The sequence below is a fragment of the Ranitomeya imitator genome, chromosome 3 (genome assembly GCF_032444005.1).
Source record: "Ranitomeya imitator isolate aRanImi1 chromosome 3, aRanImi1.pri, whole genome shotgun sequence".
Classification (NCBI taxonomy): Eukaryota; Metazoa; Chordata; class Amphibia; order Anura; family Dendrobatidae; genus Ranitomeya; species Ranitomeya imitator.
In genome coordinates, this window is record NC_091284.1 from 222,132,280 (window position 1) to 222,150,154 (window position 17,875).

The 17,875-nt window shown below is 48.3% G+C and overlaps 1 protein-coding gene across 1 annotated transcript in view; it reads left to right on the plus strand.

The window, feature by feature from the left end:
• The window catches only part of IRF6 (interferon regulatory factor 6), a 49,279-nt gene that overhangs the window by 21,639 nt on the left and 9,765 nt on the right, over nt 1-17,875 (plus strand). Inside the window, exons 3-4 of the mRNA XM_069756157.1 lie at nt 684-888; nt 11,380-11,490. Of these exons, the coding sequence (XP_069612258.1) occupies nt 684-888; nt 11,380-11,490 (316 nt within the window). The remainder of the gene's footprint in view (nt 1-683; nt 889-11,379; nt 11,491-17,875) is intronic.

The following is a 17,875-nucleotide window of genomic DNA, read 5'->3' on the forward strand; positions in this document are numbered from 1 at the left end:
AACCCAGCGTATGGGGTGCTGTGCAGTCACCCATGGCAACTGGTCAGATAAGGATCAGTGTGTTTAGAGACCGCGACCCAATGTCATGTGCGATATGACTAGGGACATTGGAACTGTTCGGCGTACGGACACCCATGGTAACTGGACGAAGTGAGAGGTCCAGCATGTTTAGTGTCCGTGAGATAAAGCCGAATATGAAGCGTCTAAAGATAAAGCTGCAACTTAATGTCACCGGTTGGTGCCTATTGTGTTTTATGAAGTGTATATGATGAACTGTACATAATCAGGTTTATGATGCCATAATAAACCTTGTGGACTGATAAAGTAGAAAAACTGCCTAAGTGCTTGAATCCTGTGCCAAGTGAGTGTACCCCAATACACTCAGTAAGTGCAATCTTACAATACTGACTCAGTTATTAACATTGTAGCGAGTGCAATGCGAGGTTTCCTCACATTGCACTCGCCGAGTTTAAACACAGATGTGAGCGCACCCTAATTCAGAGATCTGCCAATAATCCAAACAGTATGTCAGCATCTCTCATAGAAAAAAACTGGGATTTGATTTCGGCCTCAATTAAAGATAAATTGTTGCCACTGCCTTTTGTCAGGCCCAGTGATCACAGAACCCGCCATAGAGCTTCTTGATCTAACATACTGAAATGGTCACTGATTTCTGTTCGTAGGCATGGGCTGTAGAGACAGGCAAATATCATGAAGGAGCAGATGATCCTGATCCAGCCAAGTGGAAGGCCCAACTCCGCTGTGCCCTTAACAAGAGTCGGGAGTTCAAACTCATTTATGATGGCACTAAAGAAGTTCCTATGAATCCTATCAAAATCTATGAGGTTTGTGACATACCTCAGTCTCAAGGAGCCATCATTAACCCAGGTAAGAAAAGAACAAAGTACAAAGCTCAGCTTTTTGCAGCAGTCCCATAGGCAGTGACTGGAGCTGAGGCCAGGCACTCAGGAAGTAGCTGCAGAGCCTTGTTCTTGGGGTTCCGGAGCCAGGGTCTCGGTATCACTGGGGTCCAAGTGACCAGCAATTAGTACATTATATATTATACATAGGGGGTCACCTGGGGATTTTCAGGGAAATAACCCTTTAAATTCATACATTGTTCTCCAACGTTTTAAATATGTATTGTATTTATTTGTGTAGAAAATGGAGCATGCTGTTAGATAGTCATGGCAACTGAAAAGCAAGTGAATATACAATCTGCCAGAACACTAATCCCTTTAGAAGACTGTTCCAGAACAAATTAGCTTAGAGATGTTTACTGTGTGCAAGCCATGCAGTCATGCCAGGTAAAATCAACATCAGTATTTGAGTCCTTCAGAAAGAGCCCTAAACTGTAAATTCTGTAAAACTATGAATTAAATTTCACTCTTCATGTTCCACATTAGAGTAAGGGCGTCATAATTACACACAGTAGCCGTTTGCCTACACGTGGTACAAGATGGTAAATCTGGCTATACACTAGAAAGCCCTTTGGCACCTTTTCTTGAAACGAGCAAGTGTGACCAGTGCCGATCTGAGGTCAAAATCTAGTTGATCTGGAATTTTTTTTGTTTGACTGTTAGAGATTCACATGAATAACTTTCCATAGCATTAAAGGGATTTTCTGGGACTTTAACATTGATGGTGTATTTTTTATGATGGGTCATCAATGTCTAATCGGTGGGAGGTGTGACATTCGGGACCCCCGCCGATCAGCTGTTCCCGGTGGCGACTGGAACTGTTCGGTTACGGAGCTACACAGCTCCATCTACTCTATAGTGGCTGTGGCCAGGTACTGCAAATTCACCCCCTATTGAAATAAATCAGCACGGATGTGCAGAAGCCGGCCGTAATCACTATTCCATCAACAGCCGTGCAGCTCCTTAATTGAGCACCAACATCAGGAACAGCTGATCAGCAGTGGTCCTGGGTGTTGCACTCCCACCGATCAGACTTTATTGACCTATCCCAAAGATAGACCATCAATGTTAACCCCTTTACCCCAAGGGTGGTTTGCACGTTAATGACCAGGCCAATTTTTACAATTCTGACCACTGTCCCTTTATGAGGTTATAACTCCGAAACGCTTCAACGGATCTTAGCGATTCTGAGATTGTTTTCTTGTAACATATTGTACTTCATGATAGTGCTAAAATTTCTTCGATATAACTTGCGTTTATTTGTGAAAAAAACGGAAAATTTTGAAAATTTCACAATTTTCCAACTTTGAATTTTTATTCTGTTAAACCAGAGAGTTATGTGACACAATATAGTTAATAAATAACATTTTCCACATGTCTACTTTACATCAGCACAATTTTTGAAACAAACTTTTTTTCTCTAGTAACCACCACGACAGCACACCTGGAGGATGTTACCCCTTTCCTAATAGGGACAGGAAATGACAAGAGGTTAAATAACCCCTCCCTCATCCTCCCCCTCAGTGTTTTTTCCTGTCCCTACTAGGGATGAAGAGGTCATCCCAGGTGTGCTGTGCCGGCAGCGGTCACCAGGGGGAAAGCGATTCTATGCCGGGCAGCTGGGGAGCAGACTTACCTCTCTTCCCCGAGCGCTGCTCCCGTCTCTCCGGACTCGGGACTTCCGCCACCAGTCCGCACCGTCAAGGCAAGGTCTGGGCGGCATTCTTCGGCTGGAGGCCTCTCTGAGCTCTCCAGCCCCTCTCCTCCTCCAGCGCTGTGCGCGCAATGAGGGCTTCCGGTCTGAAGCCGGCGGCAGGAAGTGACGTCAGACGCCGGCCGGCTTAGGTACTCAGGAAGCTCCTTTGCGTTCCACGCTGGAACGCATGTCAGTTAGCGTGGATTTCGGCGGTTTCTCCCCCCACATCCGGACATTGGAGGAGGAGGTCCTCTCACAGGAGGACAGGTGCTGTGTCCGGTCGCCTATTTAAGAGCCCCGGACAAGAAGACGTCTCAGGTAAGACCACGGTGTGGTGAAAATCATGGAGACGTCTGCCTCTCGCTCTGCTATTGCAGATCCCAGCACCATCCCGGCCCCAGTAAGTAATCTGGCCCTGGGTGTCCACTCCCTGATGCGGGTTGCAATCTTATGATTCCTTCTCCCCCTTTTTTTCAGGGGGACAAGGAACCCGCATCAGGAAGCAGATCCAAAGCGGCACGAAAATGTGCTGTCTGTGCAAAGAAACTGTCCTCTTCATATAAGAAGACATTATGCAAAGAATGCACAGAAAAAGTGGTCAGAGAAGAGCAGCCATCTCTAATGGAAGAGATTAAAGGCTTGATCCAGCACGAGATCAGAAGCTCTCTGGCCACACTCTCCCAGCCCACACCCTCCCCCAGTACTCCTCCGGAAGCTAAGAGAAGGAAGCTTAATCCAGAGGATGAGAGGCATGAGGAATCTCAGGAGGAGATGTCGGACGAACATCCAGAGGAAGGTGAAATATCCTTAAACTCAGAGGCTTCTCAGCAGGAGAGATACTACTTCTCCTCCAGTGACATAGAAGAACTCCTTACAGCAGTGAGGAAGACTATGGAGATTGAAGAAGAGAAAACAGCTCAATCAGTACAAGATGAGATGTTCGGGGGTCTTCGTTCTAAGAAAAAACAAGTATTTCCCATCCACAGAAACATCCGTGATTTAGTTCTAGAAGAATGGGAGACTCCGGAAAAGAGGCAGAAATTAAGGAACGTTTTCCGGTAGATGACGAAACTGCTTCATGCTGGTCGGACATTCCTAAAGTAGATATCCAGATCGCTAGGGTAGCTAAGAAAACCACGCTACCATTTGAAGATGCCTCCCAGTTGAAGGACCCTCTGGAGCGTAAAATGGACGGGCTGCTAAGAAAGTCTTGGGAGACATCTGCATCTTTACTTAATATCAATTCGGTGTCTACCTGTGTAGCCAGATCAATGCACCGCTGGCTGGGTCAATTAGAGGAACACCTGTCCTCAGGCACTCCCAGGGAGGAGATCCTGGCCTCTCTACCTATCTTCCAGAAAGCGACAGGATTTCTAGCGGATGCCTCAGCTGAGTCCGTGAGGGTGGCAGCAAGGTCATCAGGATTATCAAATTCTGTAAGACGGGCACTCTGGCTGAAATCATGGTCTGGAGACATGACCTCAAAGATGAGGCTCTGTTCGATTCCCTTTAAGGGGAATTATATGTTTGGGCCGGCCCTGGATGATCTACTGGAGAAAGCTTCAGATAAAAAGAAGACATTGCCAGAACCTAGAAACCCTAGGAAAAGACCCTTTCGCTCTCAACAAGAGCATACTCCTCAATACAGAGGCAAGGGTAAAACAGGGCGCTGGAGTTACCCAAAAGGAGGGAGAGACAGAAATCTCTTTCTTTCCCAGCCTCAAAACCACATCCCGGAGAATGGGGTCTAGACCCAGAGACTTTTCAGTTTTTGGTCAGGAAGTGGGGTCAGCCGGAAGTGGACCTGTTTGCGAACGCCCAGAACACAAAAGTGGATCAATTTTTTTCTCTAGATCCAACCGATCCGGGGCTAGGAGTAGACGCATTGGCCCAACCATGGACATTCTCTCTGGCCTACGCGTTTCCTCCATTACCAATTCTACCAAAGGTCCTACAGAAGATAAGGACAGAAAGAGTCAGTGTAATCTTAGTAGCTCCATTCTGGCCCAAAAGAAGTTGGTTTGGGTCCCTCATCAGCCTAAAAGTAGATGGACCAATAGCACTACCTCCGATCAAGAACCTCCTCTATCAGGGGCCAATACTTCATCCAGACCCCGAAAGATTACACCTGAATGCCTGGCTTCTGAATTCTCAATTCTGAGAACCAGAGGGCTATCAAAGAAGGTCATTAGTACGCTACAGAAAAGCCGGAAGACCGTTACCAATTCCATTTATCAGAAAATATGGAAGACCTATATATCATGGAGTGCTCCTGAACGGCCCAACCCAGATAGGCCGAACTTAGCCCGAATCCTTGATTTTCTACAGGATGGATTAGAAAAAGGTCTCAAACCCAGCACCCTCAAGGTACAGGTGTCGGCACTAAGCTCGTATTTCGACCAACCTCTATCCGAACACAGATGGATAAGAAGGTTTATGACGGCAGCATCCCGCATATCTCCAAGATCCATTAATATAGTCCCGTCTTGGGACCTCAATATAGTTCTGAAGGGACTTACACTTCCACCTTTTGAACCCTTGTCATCAATACCAATGGATAGACTCGCCTGGAAAACCACCTTCCTGATAGCTATAACGACAGCCAGGACAGTAGGTGAACTACAGGCCCTGTCGATCAATGAACCTTACATGAGGATTCTACAAGATAGGCTTATTCTGCGATTGGATCCATCATTTCTTCCAAAAGTCGTCTCTGACTTTCATAAGTCACAGGAGATAATTCTCCCTTCCTTTTATCAAGAACCAAAAAATGAAGAGGAACAACAGTTCCATACTTTAGACGTTCGAAGAACGGTACTTTATTACCTTCAGATCTCAGATAAAATTAGGAAGGATCAAAATTTACTTATCCATCTTCATGGGCAGAATAAGGGAAAGAAGACTTCCAAATCTACAATTGCCAATTGGATCAAGAGAGCAATCTTGGAGGCCTATCAGATCCAAGGCCTTCCACCGCCAGAGAAATTCACAGCTCACTCTACCAGAGCAACAGCTGTCTCCTGGGCCGAGAAAGCCAGTGCTTCCATTGAGCAAATATGCAGAGCGGCCACGTGGTCCTCGGTCCATACATTTTCTAAACATTACAGGCTAGACCTGATGTCAAAGGAGGACTTAGCCTTTGGAGAAAAAGTCCTTGGGGCTATAGTCCCTCCCTAATAGATTACTCTTGGGTACTGCTCCAGGTGTGCTGTCGTGGTGGTTACTAGAGAAAATAGAATTATTCTTACCGTTAATTCGGTTTCTAGTAACTCACCACGACAGCAGGAGTAATCCCTCCCTATGCTTGTTATACGTTCTGAAAAGAATAAATATAATTTGAAGCATTCATTCTCCTGTGGTCCTTTATAATAACACTGAGGGGGAGGATGAGGGAGGGGTTATTTAACCTCTTGTCATTTCCTGTCCCTATTAGGAAAGGGGTAACATCCTCCAGGTGTGCTGTCGTGGTGAGTTACTAGAAACCGAATTAACGGTAAGAATAATTCTATTTTTTTCAAGGAAGTTATAAGGGTTAAAATTTGACCAGCAATTTCTCATTTTTACAACCAAATTTACAAAACCATTTTTTTTAGGGACCACCTCACATTTGAAGTCATTTTGAAGGGTCTATATGGCAGAAAATACCCAAAAGCGACACCATTCTAAAAACTGCACCTCTCAAGGTGCTCAAAACCACATTCAAGAAGTTTATTAACCCTTCAGGTGATTCACAGCAGCAGAAGCAACATGGAAGGAAAAAATTAACATTTTACTTTTTAGTCACAAAAATGATCTTTCAGCAATAATCTTTTTAATTTCCCAAGGGTAAAAAGAGAAAATGGACCTCAAAAGTTGTTGTCCAATTTGTCCTGAGTACGCTGATACCCCATATGTGGGGGGGACCACTGTTTGGGCGCATGGCAGGGCTCAGAAGGAAAGGAGCGCCGTTTGACTTTTTCAAGCTAAATTTGGCTGGAATTGAGATCGGACGCCATGTCGCGTTTGGCGACCCCCTGATGTGCCTAAACAGTGGAAATCCCCCACAAATGACCCCATTTTGGAAACTAGACCCCCTAAGGAACTTATCTAGATGTGTCATGAGCACTTTTATCCCCCAAGTGCTTCACGAAAGTTTATAACGCCCGGGCGTGAAAAAAAAAATTCCTATTTTTTTCCACAAACATGATCGCTTAGTCCCCAATTTTTTATTTTCTCAAGGGTAAAAGGAGAAATTGGACCCCAAAAGTTGTTGTCCAATTTGTCCTGAGTACGCTGATACCCCATATGTGGGGAGGAACTACTGTTTGGGCACACGTTGGGGCTCGAAAGGGAAGTAGTGACGTTTTGGAATGCAGACTTTGATGGAATGTTCTGCTGGCATCATGTTCCATTTGCAGAGCCCCTGATGTGACTAAACAGTAGAAACCCCCCACAAGTGACCCCATTTTGGAAACTGTACCCCCTAAGGAACTTATCTAGGTGTTTGGTGAGAAATTTGAACCCCCACGTGCTTCACTAAAGTTTATAATGCCCAGGCGTGAAAATAAAAAATCCTATTTTTTTCCCACAAAAATGATATTTTAGTCCCCAATTTTTAATTTTCCCAAAGGTAACAGGAGAAATTGGACATCAAAAGTTGTTGTCCAAATTGTCCTGATTACGCTGGTACGCCATATGTGGGAAAAAACTGTTTAGGCACACGTTGGGGCTCGAAAGGGAAGTTGTGACGTTTTGGAATGCAGAAATTGTCTGCGGTCGTCATGTTCCGTTTGCAGAGCCCCTGATGTGCCTAAACAGTAAAAAAAACCACAAGTGACATCATTTTGGAACCTAGACCCCCCCCAAGGAACTTATCTAGATGTGCCCCCTTTTTGGAACTAATGTACGCTTTCTTGTAAAGTAAATTAGTAGTGCATGGAGGTGTGGTACAATCTGAAGCAATCCTTCATACACAGGCCAGGTTTTTCGGGGCAGGTGTCGCATTGATAAATGGTGTCCTTGCGTATTCCCCTTTTGTAACACACTCGGCACCTTTTTTGCGGCTTACCTTTTCTGCCGGTTGGCGGGACCACCCCCGGAAAATGCTGGCCTGGTACGATACGAGCACCTTCAGTTCCGGAAGTACTGGGGCCCTCTCCTTCCGGAGTACCAAATATCAGGGCCTTAACCACTACCTCCTGGAACTGAAGGTACGACGTATCGGTGTGGCGTGCACATCGTAACAGCAGGAAAGCGTTGAGCATTGCCATTTGTACGATGTGGACGGCCAACTTTTTGTACCACACCTTGGCCTTTCTCAAAGCACTGTATGGTTGGAGGAGTTGATCAGAGAGATCAACCCCCCCCCCCATGCTTTTGTTGTAGCCCAGTACACAGTCCGGTTTGCAGACCTGTGTAGAGGTACCCCGTACAGTGCTGAGGGCTCTGCCATCACCATGTATGGTGGTCAAGAGAAGGACATCCCTCTTGTCCTTGTACTTGACCACCAGCAGGTGGTCGCTACATTGGGCCTTGCTCTCACCTTTTCTGAGCATCTGCCGAAGTAGCGTCTTTGGGAGGCCTCTCTGATTTTTGCGCACAGTACCGCAGGCTGCGGTACCTCGCGCAGAGAGGGATTTGTAGAGTGGGATGCTGGTATAAAAGTTATCAGTATAGAGGTGATAACCTTTATCCAGCAGTGGGTGCACCAAATCCCACACGATCTTCCCACTCACTCCCAGGACAGGAGGACACTCAGGGGGTTCAATCCTGCTGTCCTTCCCTTCATACACTCTAAACCTGTGGATGTACCCTGAGGCACTCTCACACAGCTTGTAGAGTTTGATTCCGTACCTGGCCCTTTTGTTGGGCAGGTATTGACGGAATCCGAGCCGCCCCTTAAAATGGACCAAGGACTCATCCACGCAGATGTCCTTTTTGGGCACGTACACTTCAGAAAACTTTTTGTTGAAGTGTTCGATGACCGGCCGAACTTTGAACAGACGGTCAAAGTTGGGGTCATCTCGTGCGGGACACTGTGCATTATCGGAATAATGCAGGAATTTATGGATGGCCTCAAAACGTCTCCGAACCATGGCCATTCGGAATACTGGAGTGTTATATAAAACATCTACACTCCAATATTGCCGCATTTCTGGCTTCTTCACGATCCCCATGTGGAGGACCAGGCCCCAAAACTGCATCATTTCAACTGCGTCTACAGGAGACCAGTTGGAAAATGATGTACCGGGGTTTTGCTCCAAAAATTGACGAGCATACAAATTAGTTTGCTCCACCATGAGGTTAATAAAATCCTCAGAGAAAAAGACTTTGAAAAAGTCTGTTTCTGTGAGGCCCGTGGTGTCAAACTTGATTCCTGATTCTGCCACAAAATCAGGAATCAGTGGCTCGTAATTTTCGGGGGGCGAGGTCCATGTGGGTTCCGCAGTGGGGAGCGCTGGTTCAGGAGTGGTGGGGGCTGCCTCATCTTCTGTCCTGGGGCGTCTGCGTGGTGGTTCCGCAGGACCCGAGGAGGAAGAGGAGGAGGAGGAGGAGGAGGAAGAGGATGAAGAATCAGAAAAGTGAAGAAAAGTGGGATCCTCTCCCTCGCTATCAGTGTCGGAGGCAAGGAAAGCATATGCCTCCTCCAATGAATAGCGCTGTTGGGACGAACGGGACGAGCGGGACATTTTTGTGTGAATATGGTGATTGGGTGCACTTTATTGATAACTGTATGTGTATGTGTGGGGGGATAGTGATTTGTGCAAACTTATCTGAAAAGAAAATGCTAAAAGGAGAAGAAAAACCTGTAAAAAAAAAAAAAAAGGCAGGCACAAACTCTGATAAGAGAACTGCGTCACTTATCAAAGTTTGGCGGCTGCGGGATGTGTGTACGGAGGTTGCGCAAAAAGGCTGAAGGGAAAAAAGCGAGCGCGAGAGTTGATCGGTGAACTGCGTCACCAATCAACGCTCGGCGGCTGTTAAATGGGCGCACGGAAGGAGGTGCAAAGGGGGGTAAAAAGAGGGGGAAGGGAGATGGGGGTGGAAGTGGGGATTGGGCAGGGATCAGTGATCAAAACGTACGGTTGTAGTCAGGTGGCGCAAAAGGGGGGTGAAAAAAAAAAAAAGGAAAACGGCAGGCACAAACTCTGATAAGTGAACTGCGTCACTTATCAAACTTTGGCGGCTGCGGAATGTGTGTACGGAGTTGGCGCAACGGGGGCGAGGGAAAAAAAGCGAGCGCGAGCGTTGATCGGTGAACTGCGTCACCAATCAACGCTCGGCGGCTACTAAATGTGCGCACGGAGGCGGCACAAATGGGGGTGGAGGGGGTAAAAAGAGGGGGAAGGGGGGATTGGGGTGGATGAACGGGGATTGGGCAGGGATCAGGGATAAAACTTACGTTTAGTTGTCTTCTTTCTTTAGCAGGGATTGTGGTGCTACAGGCTGCTGTGGCACCACAATACCCAGCACGGCAGGGAGATCCAGGCACAAAATCCAGCAGGGAGATCCAGCAGTATGACCGCTCTGTAGGAATCCTCAGCTAGAATGAGGACCCTGCAGAGCGGTCATACACAGGTCAGGCAGGTGACACAGACAGGTCACAGAGCGGTCATGCTGCTGCTGCGACCTGTCATTGGTGGGATCGACCATAACATCGATCCCACCAATCAGAGCTTTCCTGGTGACCTGGCTGTGACCTGCCTAGGATCGGATCTGTTCGCGCCATCCTAGGCAGGTCACAGCCAGGTCACCTGCAGGGCACAGAGCGGTCACAGCGTGATCGCCGCTGCGCCCTGTGATTGGCGCGATCGACGATGACATCGATCGCGCCAATCGGCTCCTGCAGGCCCTGCTGGGCCTGCACTGTGTCCTATCCTAGGATCGGTGCTATTAGAGCACCGATCCACGCAGGTTCCGGCAGGGCACAGCGCGGTAATACCGCGCGGTGCCCTGCGATTGGCGCGATCGATGCGATCGGCGATCGCGCCAATCCGGGGTGTTCTTGCATCGGTACTCGATCCTAGCCTGTGACCTCATTGTTTCAGCCGCTCCGATTGGCTGAAACAATGAGAATGGCTGTGATTGGCTGTTCAGAATTGAACAGCCAATCACAGCGATCGAGAGGGCGGGTGGGCGGCGACAATGCCCTGGATGCCGAGGCCATCTCCCCCCAGGTGAGATGGCGTCGGAATTTTAATGCGATCACCGCGACTTAAGTCGCGGTATCGCATTAAAGGGCAGGACGTACTATCCCGTCAAGGGTCAGATAGGCCCAGGGCACCTCGACGGGATAGTACGTCCAAGGTCACAGAGGGGTTAAAGTACCAGACAACCCCTTTAATAAAAGTTCAGAACTCAGATCACGGCAGAGATCGATTAGCCCTCTGTCATTTTAACTTATTGCTATGTGGTCCAAAAAAATAGCAACCTTTACAAACGAACCATAAATGATGAGAATCGGAGAATGGCCATCAGAAAAAAAAACTCATCTGAGCAGTTTTGAACAAAAAAAAGAAAGTTCCCAAATATTGGGTGTAACAAGACGAAGCCACTAGATACGTAAGGCCCTTTTAACCTATCCCGATTGGTTTGCAACCTTGTAAACATATCTTTTATGTGGTCAGCAACATCATTGTTGTTGGCAGCATCTCGCCTTGTGTAGACAGGACAATAATGAACGCACTTGCACTAATGCCGATTCAGTCCCACACGATGCCGAAGATAATGTTTATGTAAATTTACTATATTACCGATCAATCTAAAGTCTGTTCCATCCTACAGGTTCAACTGGATCGTCACCATGGGATGATGAGGAATATGACGAGGATGATATAAGCCAGTCTCAAATTCACGTCCCAATCCAAGAGCCATTCAATGGATTAACAATCAACGGTAAATATCAATTGTTGTTTTTTTGTTACTTTTTATTAATTTTGCATACTAAATTAAAAAGGCGTATTGCGGTATTCTGAATTTCCTTAGAATTTGAGGCCAGTATCTCCTTGTCTTGGTTGTGCCTGCCGTATATGACTGCTCAGCTAAAGGCGATTACTGGGTTTTTTTAGTGGTGACGTGTATAATGATTTGAATGAAAAACTCGTATTTACTTCCCATTGCTGAAATATCGTCAGTATATTCTGTAGTGCTGCAGAGACTGTCCTGTTCCCAGTTGGGCTCACAGTCTAATTTTCCCGATCTGGGACACGAAACAGTAGGGCGAAATTTTAATGTTGAGGAGCAGATTACATTTTCAGTACGTTTTAAACATGGAATGAAATCCAAGCAATCGTAAGTATAGTTTAAAATGGCACCCAAAAGCTTAACCTGCAAAAAAGCAAAGCCTTATGCTCAACAAAAAGTGACCTTTTTGGACCATCATTTGTAAACTTAATCGGACTACAAATCGAGTAAAATACCAATCGAGCTTCCCACCGCCATCCATTAGCGATCGGTAATATATGTACAGTGCGCATTAAAATACTAACCTGGGGTTGTTTTCTGCCGGTTTCGGCATTGCTCCAGCCTTTCTCTTCCACCATATAACCGTAGTGGTGACCAGCCGGCTCGCATAGAATTCACAATTGAAGTCTATGAGACTGTGAATGATGATCTGACATTAAGAAAGGAAGTAAGAGTTGGCTGCATGAGTCGAAAAGAAAGACCCGATGCAGGGGAGGGACCAGAGACTCCTGCTGGAGGCTTATCTCACCGAGAACCAAAGGATTAATAGCCAAAAATTGGAAATGCTGGATCATTATTTCTGGTGACTTCATCTCTTGGTGAAGAGTCAGTAGACCTCCTTACACATTAGATGGTTGGCCGAGCCTGCCGATATTGAAGGGCTCAGTTGATGTTGGTCTAAGGAGTATGGGGCTTCTTAACACTAATGGTAAAATGATCTGCTGCTTTGTTTTTTTATATCATGTACATTTGAGATTGTGTTTTGCTTGAAGATGACTACAACAATCCTGAGAAAAATGTTAAAAAGTTGCAGGCTATCTTAAAGGGAACCTAAGATAAAAACAAACTGTGCAAATACCCTGTTGTAAGTAAAAGTACATGTAAATAACATGGGGTACTTTGTTTTGATCAGAAATATATAAAAGCCATCCCACCGCAACAAGGTGTACCCCAATCGGGATGGGACCTAACTCTTGGAGTTCACCTCACTATGTGTCAGCACTGCAGATGTAAAAATAGGTAAGGGCAGAGTAGGTTCTGGGCCCCGACTGCTCAGACACCTGTCCGTAGAAGGCTATATAGACAAAATGAACTGCTGGTGATTGACAGCTCAGTGGCCATATACTAGTGGAAACAACCTGCCAATTAGATGGGGCAGGAAACACTGCTACGGTAGAAGTGTATCGTTACCCAATGCACTTCCACACACGCAATGTCTCACTAATGGAGCTGTGCTTTGGGTCATAAAGAGATCGATTGGCTATAAAGGCCTACACGATCATTAAAGGGACACTGTCACCTGAATTTGGAGGGAACAATCTTCAGCCATGGAGGCGGGGTTTTTGGGTGTTTGATTCACCCTTTCCTTACCAGCTGGCTGCATGCTGGCTGCAATATTGGATTGAAGTTCATTCTCTGTCTTCCATAGTACACGCCTGCGGAAGGCAAGATTGCCTTGTGCAGGCATGTACTACGGAGGACAGAGAATGAACTTCAATCCAATATTGCAGCCAGCGGGTAAGGAAAGGGTGAATCAAAAACCCCGCCTCCATGGCTGAAGATTGTTCCCTCCAAATTCAGGTGACAGTGTCCCTTTAATGGTCTAGAGGAGGGTAAACGTTCCGGACAGGTTCCCTTTACCTAGAACGGCCTACTATTGATAGCTGAAGACACACTGACAAGTCAGGTTCTTCATCCCACGCAACACATATCTCCGTTCCCTCTGATCGCAGCATATATAAAACTCAAGGTCCCGGCAGCCATAATTACAGGTTTTTATACTTTCTTGTCAAAAGCTACAATTTCTCCTTCGCCTCATTGGGGGACACAGGACTGTGGGTGTATGCTTCTGCCGCCAGGAGGCTGACACTAAGTAAACTTAAAAAAAAAAATTAGCTCCTCCTCCATCGTATACACCCTGACACTGGCTACCAGAGACTCCAGTTTATGCTTAGTGTCTCAAGGAGGCACATCTCTGGGTCCTGGATCGATGGACCCGATTTTTCAACATCTTTGGAGTGAAGGGGCGACGGACCTTTTTGAGGGTCCGATCTCCCCAAACCATCAACGGGCAAGTACGTGCGATTTTCTCCACGTATCCTTCCCCGCGACGTGGGATTCTTCACCGGACTTAGCCCTGACCACCCTGAGGTACCTAGACTCCAGGCTGTACAGGTGCCCATAAGATGTCCGTGTGTTCCCCCCTGAATTCTACACCCCTGCGGTGTTAGCTGGGGTGGTGGATGGTCCCTCTCCTTATCCTGGGGATAATGGAGATAGGGTTCCTGCACCGTCATTGGCTCTACCACTCGATAGTGCGGTATGATGGGGGGGCTCCTGGCATTACCTGCGGGGTCCGGCGGCTGTGTCCTCCGGGAGTGCGGTGCCTTTTTTTCAGCACTGCCGAGGCCGGCGTCTTGGTGTGGCGACGCTGCGGCGTGGTCCGGCGCTGCTGCGTTGGAACTGCTGCGCTGTGGCGTGATCCGGCGCTGGGGCGTTGGATCTGTGGCGCTGCGGCATTGTCCGGCGCTGTGGCGTTATGTCGGGCGACGCTGTGGCGCAGCTACGCTGCAGCGTGGTCCGGCGGCGCGCGGCGTTGGGATCGGCGCCGCTGTCCCCCCAGAGGCATCGGCTCTGCCTGGCCGCTTCGGGCGTGGAGCAGCTTCCTGGAGCCGGGACTTCCGGCCTTCGGACCGCGCTGTGGGGCTCCGCCCCTTCCGGCGCGTCACTTCCGGTTCCGGCTCTCCTCGCTCTAAGGGGGGAAAAATTGAGGCCCCGGCTTCGGGCCTGCTCCAGGCCGCAGCATCGTTTGGCGCCCTCCCCCCTAAGGCCTGCTATGCATATAAGACAGCGCTTTTGGGCTCCGCATCATGCTTTGAGGATCCATCTCGGTACTCGTGGGGACACAGGACTGGGGTAAGTGCTTCTCCCTCCATCTGGCTGAAGCATTCCTTTTTTCCCAGTCTCTGGCCCTGGGTATAGCATTACGGATCATTATGTCTAGAAGGGTTAAGACTCACACGGTTCTTTTTACCAGTTGTGTATCTTGTAGTGCCCTTTTTCCGCATGCCCAAAGTAATCGCCTCTGTGAGGCCTGTGACCCTGAACGTGTCCAGGAGCCCCCCCCTGCCAGTCCTCCAGTAGTCTCTCCAGCTCCGGTCCCTCAGCCAGATGCTGTGGTAGCTCCTCCGGAATGGGTCACGTCCTTGTCACAATCCATGGCGTCCCTTACTGAAGCGATCAAATCTCTGCAGACCCCGGCGGTCGGGACCGGTAATCCGCCTGTCTCAGAGAGGGCCTCGGGGTCTCAGGAGTCTGCGGCCTGCAGGGGGCACGCTCTCACTCGACAGACGCATGGAAAGCGGATTCGCAAGGCGTCTCCCAGGCACTCAGGTGCTTCCGCATCCTGGAGTTCCGTATCTCGCTCTCCTTCCCCTGCAGAAAGCGGTGAAGTTGAGACTGACTACGAGTCAGAAGGGTCTCTTAATTTTGATAAACCTGGGTTTCAGGAGTCAGTAGACAGCCTAATTGAAGCTGTCAATCAGTCTTTGGGGATAGAAGACGAGCTCGTCTCTTCCTCTGATCATAAGGTCTCATTTAAGCGGTCTAAACGGGCCCATAGGCTTTTTTCCTCTCATCCTGAGTTCGAGGACCTCATTCGACGCAATAGGGAGCACCCGGACAAACGCTTTTCAGGGCAAAGAGCTCTGAAGGCTAGGTATCCTTTTGCTTCGGAACTTTGTAGTGATTGGGCAGAAAATCCTTCTGTAGATCCTCCAGTGTCCCGTTTAGCCTCTAACACGTTACTATCTCTCCCTAACGGCTCATCGATTAAGGATCCTACGGATCGTCTTATAGAGAGCTTGGCTCGTTCCGTCTTTGAGGCCTCAAGCTCAGCACTTTTTCCTTCTTTTGCGGCAACCTGGGTTGCCAGGGCTATGATATCTTGGTCTGACTCGTTATCTAAGGCTCTCCAGGAAGGTAATGTGTCAGCAGAATTGGCTGAAATGTCTTCTCAGGTAGCTACGGCCGGTAGCTATCTGATTAACGCATCTCTGGATGCGGCAGATTGTGCTTCCTCGGCTGCTTCTAATGCTATTGCCATCAGAAGGGCCCTTTGGTTAAGGTCCTGGCGGGCTGATTCTACCTCTAAGAAATCTCTTACATCCCTGCCGTATCAGAGTGGTCGTTTGTTCGGAGAAAAGCTGGATCAGCTCATTTCTGACTCCACAGGAGGGAAAAGTAAATTCCTTCCTCAGCAGAGGGCCAGACAGCCTTTTCGGCGCCATTTTCAGGCTCGCTTTAGAACCTTTCGCTATGTCAGATGGGCCCCAGCATCAGGTTCTCCTGCGCAGGGTCGGCCCAATCAGGACCGAGATGGTCGGACCCCTTATTCGGCCAGTCAGGGGGGAAGAATGCGTCCCCAGTCTTCTAGATCTAGAGGATCTAGGACGCAAAGATTTTCGGCCAAGTGACTGGAGGCCTCTTCCGGGCATCTCCAAAAGGGTAGGCGGACGTCTACTTTTATTTCGCCAGGTCTGGCTTCAGGTAATCCACGACCAGTGGGTGGCAGAGCTCATATCTTCAGGTTACAAAATAGAGCTGGTCTGCCTTCCTCCTCCCCGGTTCTTCCCATCCCGTCTTCCCAAGTGCAAATCTCTTCGTCAAAGCTTGTTCAATTCCATAGAGTCTCTCCGTATCAGCAGTGTCATTTCTCCTGTTCCAAAGGAAGAAAGATTCCAGGGCTTTTATTCCAATCTTTTTGTAGTGCCCAAAAAGGATGGAGCAGTGAGGCCTATTCTAGATCTCAAACTCTTAAACAAGTTTGTCCGCGTTCGACACTTTCGGATGGAGTCTCTGCGGTCGGTCATCGCCTCTCTGGAAAAGGGAGAATTTTTGGCCTCAGTAGACATTCAGGATGCTTATCTTCATATTCCCATCTTTCCGCCTCATCAAAGATTTCTACGGTTTGCCGTAAACAATCTACACTTCCAATTCATGGCATTACCTTTCGGACTGGCTTCCGCTCCCAGGGTGTTCACAAAAGTCATGTCGACTGTGGTGTCCATTCTGCACTCCCGAGGTATAGTTGTCTTGCCATACCTAGACGATCTGCTGATCAAGGGTCCGACATTTCAGTCTTGCAAGGAAAATGTCGACATCACTCTGGACACCCTTTCCCGTCTAGGTTGGTTGGTAAATTTAAGAAAGTCATCTCTACGGCCGTCTCAAAAAATCTTTCTTAGGCATGACCTTCGACACCTCTCAAGCCTTAACTATCCTTCCCCAGGACAAGGTCCTAGCCCTTCGGCGGGAAGTGAGGAACCTTCTACAACCATACCCTCATACGATTCGGTCCGGGATGAGGGTGTTAGGAAAGATGGTTGCAACCATAGAGGCGGTCCCGTTTGCACAGTTTCATCTTCGACCCCTCCAACGTGCAATCCTATCAGCATGGAACAAAAATCCTCTCTCTCTCAACCGCAATTTTCGGTTGTCTTTTCAGACCAGACAGGCTCTCGCTTGGTGGCTAAACAGCTCATCTCTTCTCAGGGGGAAGCCCTTTCCCCCAACCAATTGGCTAGTGGTCACAACAGATGCCAGTCTCCTGGGTTGGGGAGCAGTGTTCTTCCATCACACAGCTCAGGGACGCTGGTCTCCTCGGGAATCAGAACTCCCCATCAATATCTTAGAGATTCGAGCGGTCCGGCTAGCCTTGTTACGTTTTCACCATCTTCTGGCGGGTCGCCCTGTCCGGATTCAGTCGGACAACGCTACAGCGGTAGCCTACATAAATCACCAGGGGGGCACCCGCAGCAAGGCAGCCATGCAGGAGGTAAAACTGATTCTACTCTGGGCGGAGAGAAATCACTCTGTGATCTCAGCGGTCCACATTCCGGGCGAAGAAAACTGGGCGGCAGATTTCTTAAGCCGTCAGGGTCTAGCCTCCGGGGAATGGTCTCTCCACCCCGAGGTATTTTTGCAGATATGCCATCTTTGGGGAACTCCAGATGTGGATCTAATGGCGTCCAAGGTGAATGCCAAGGTGCCCAGTTTTGTCTCTCGGTACCGAGATCCCCAGGCTATCGCCGTGGAT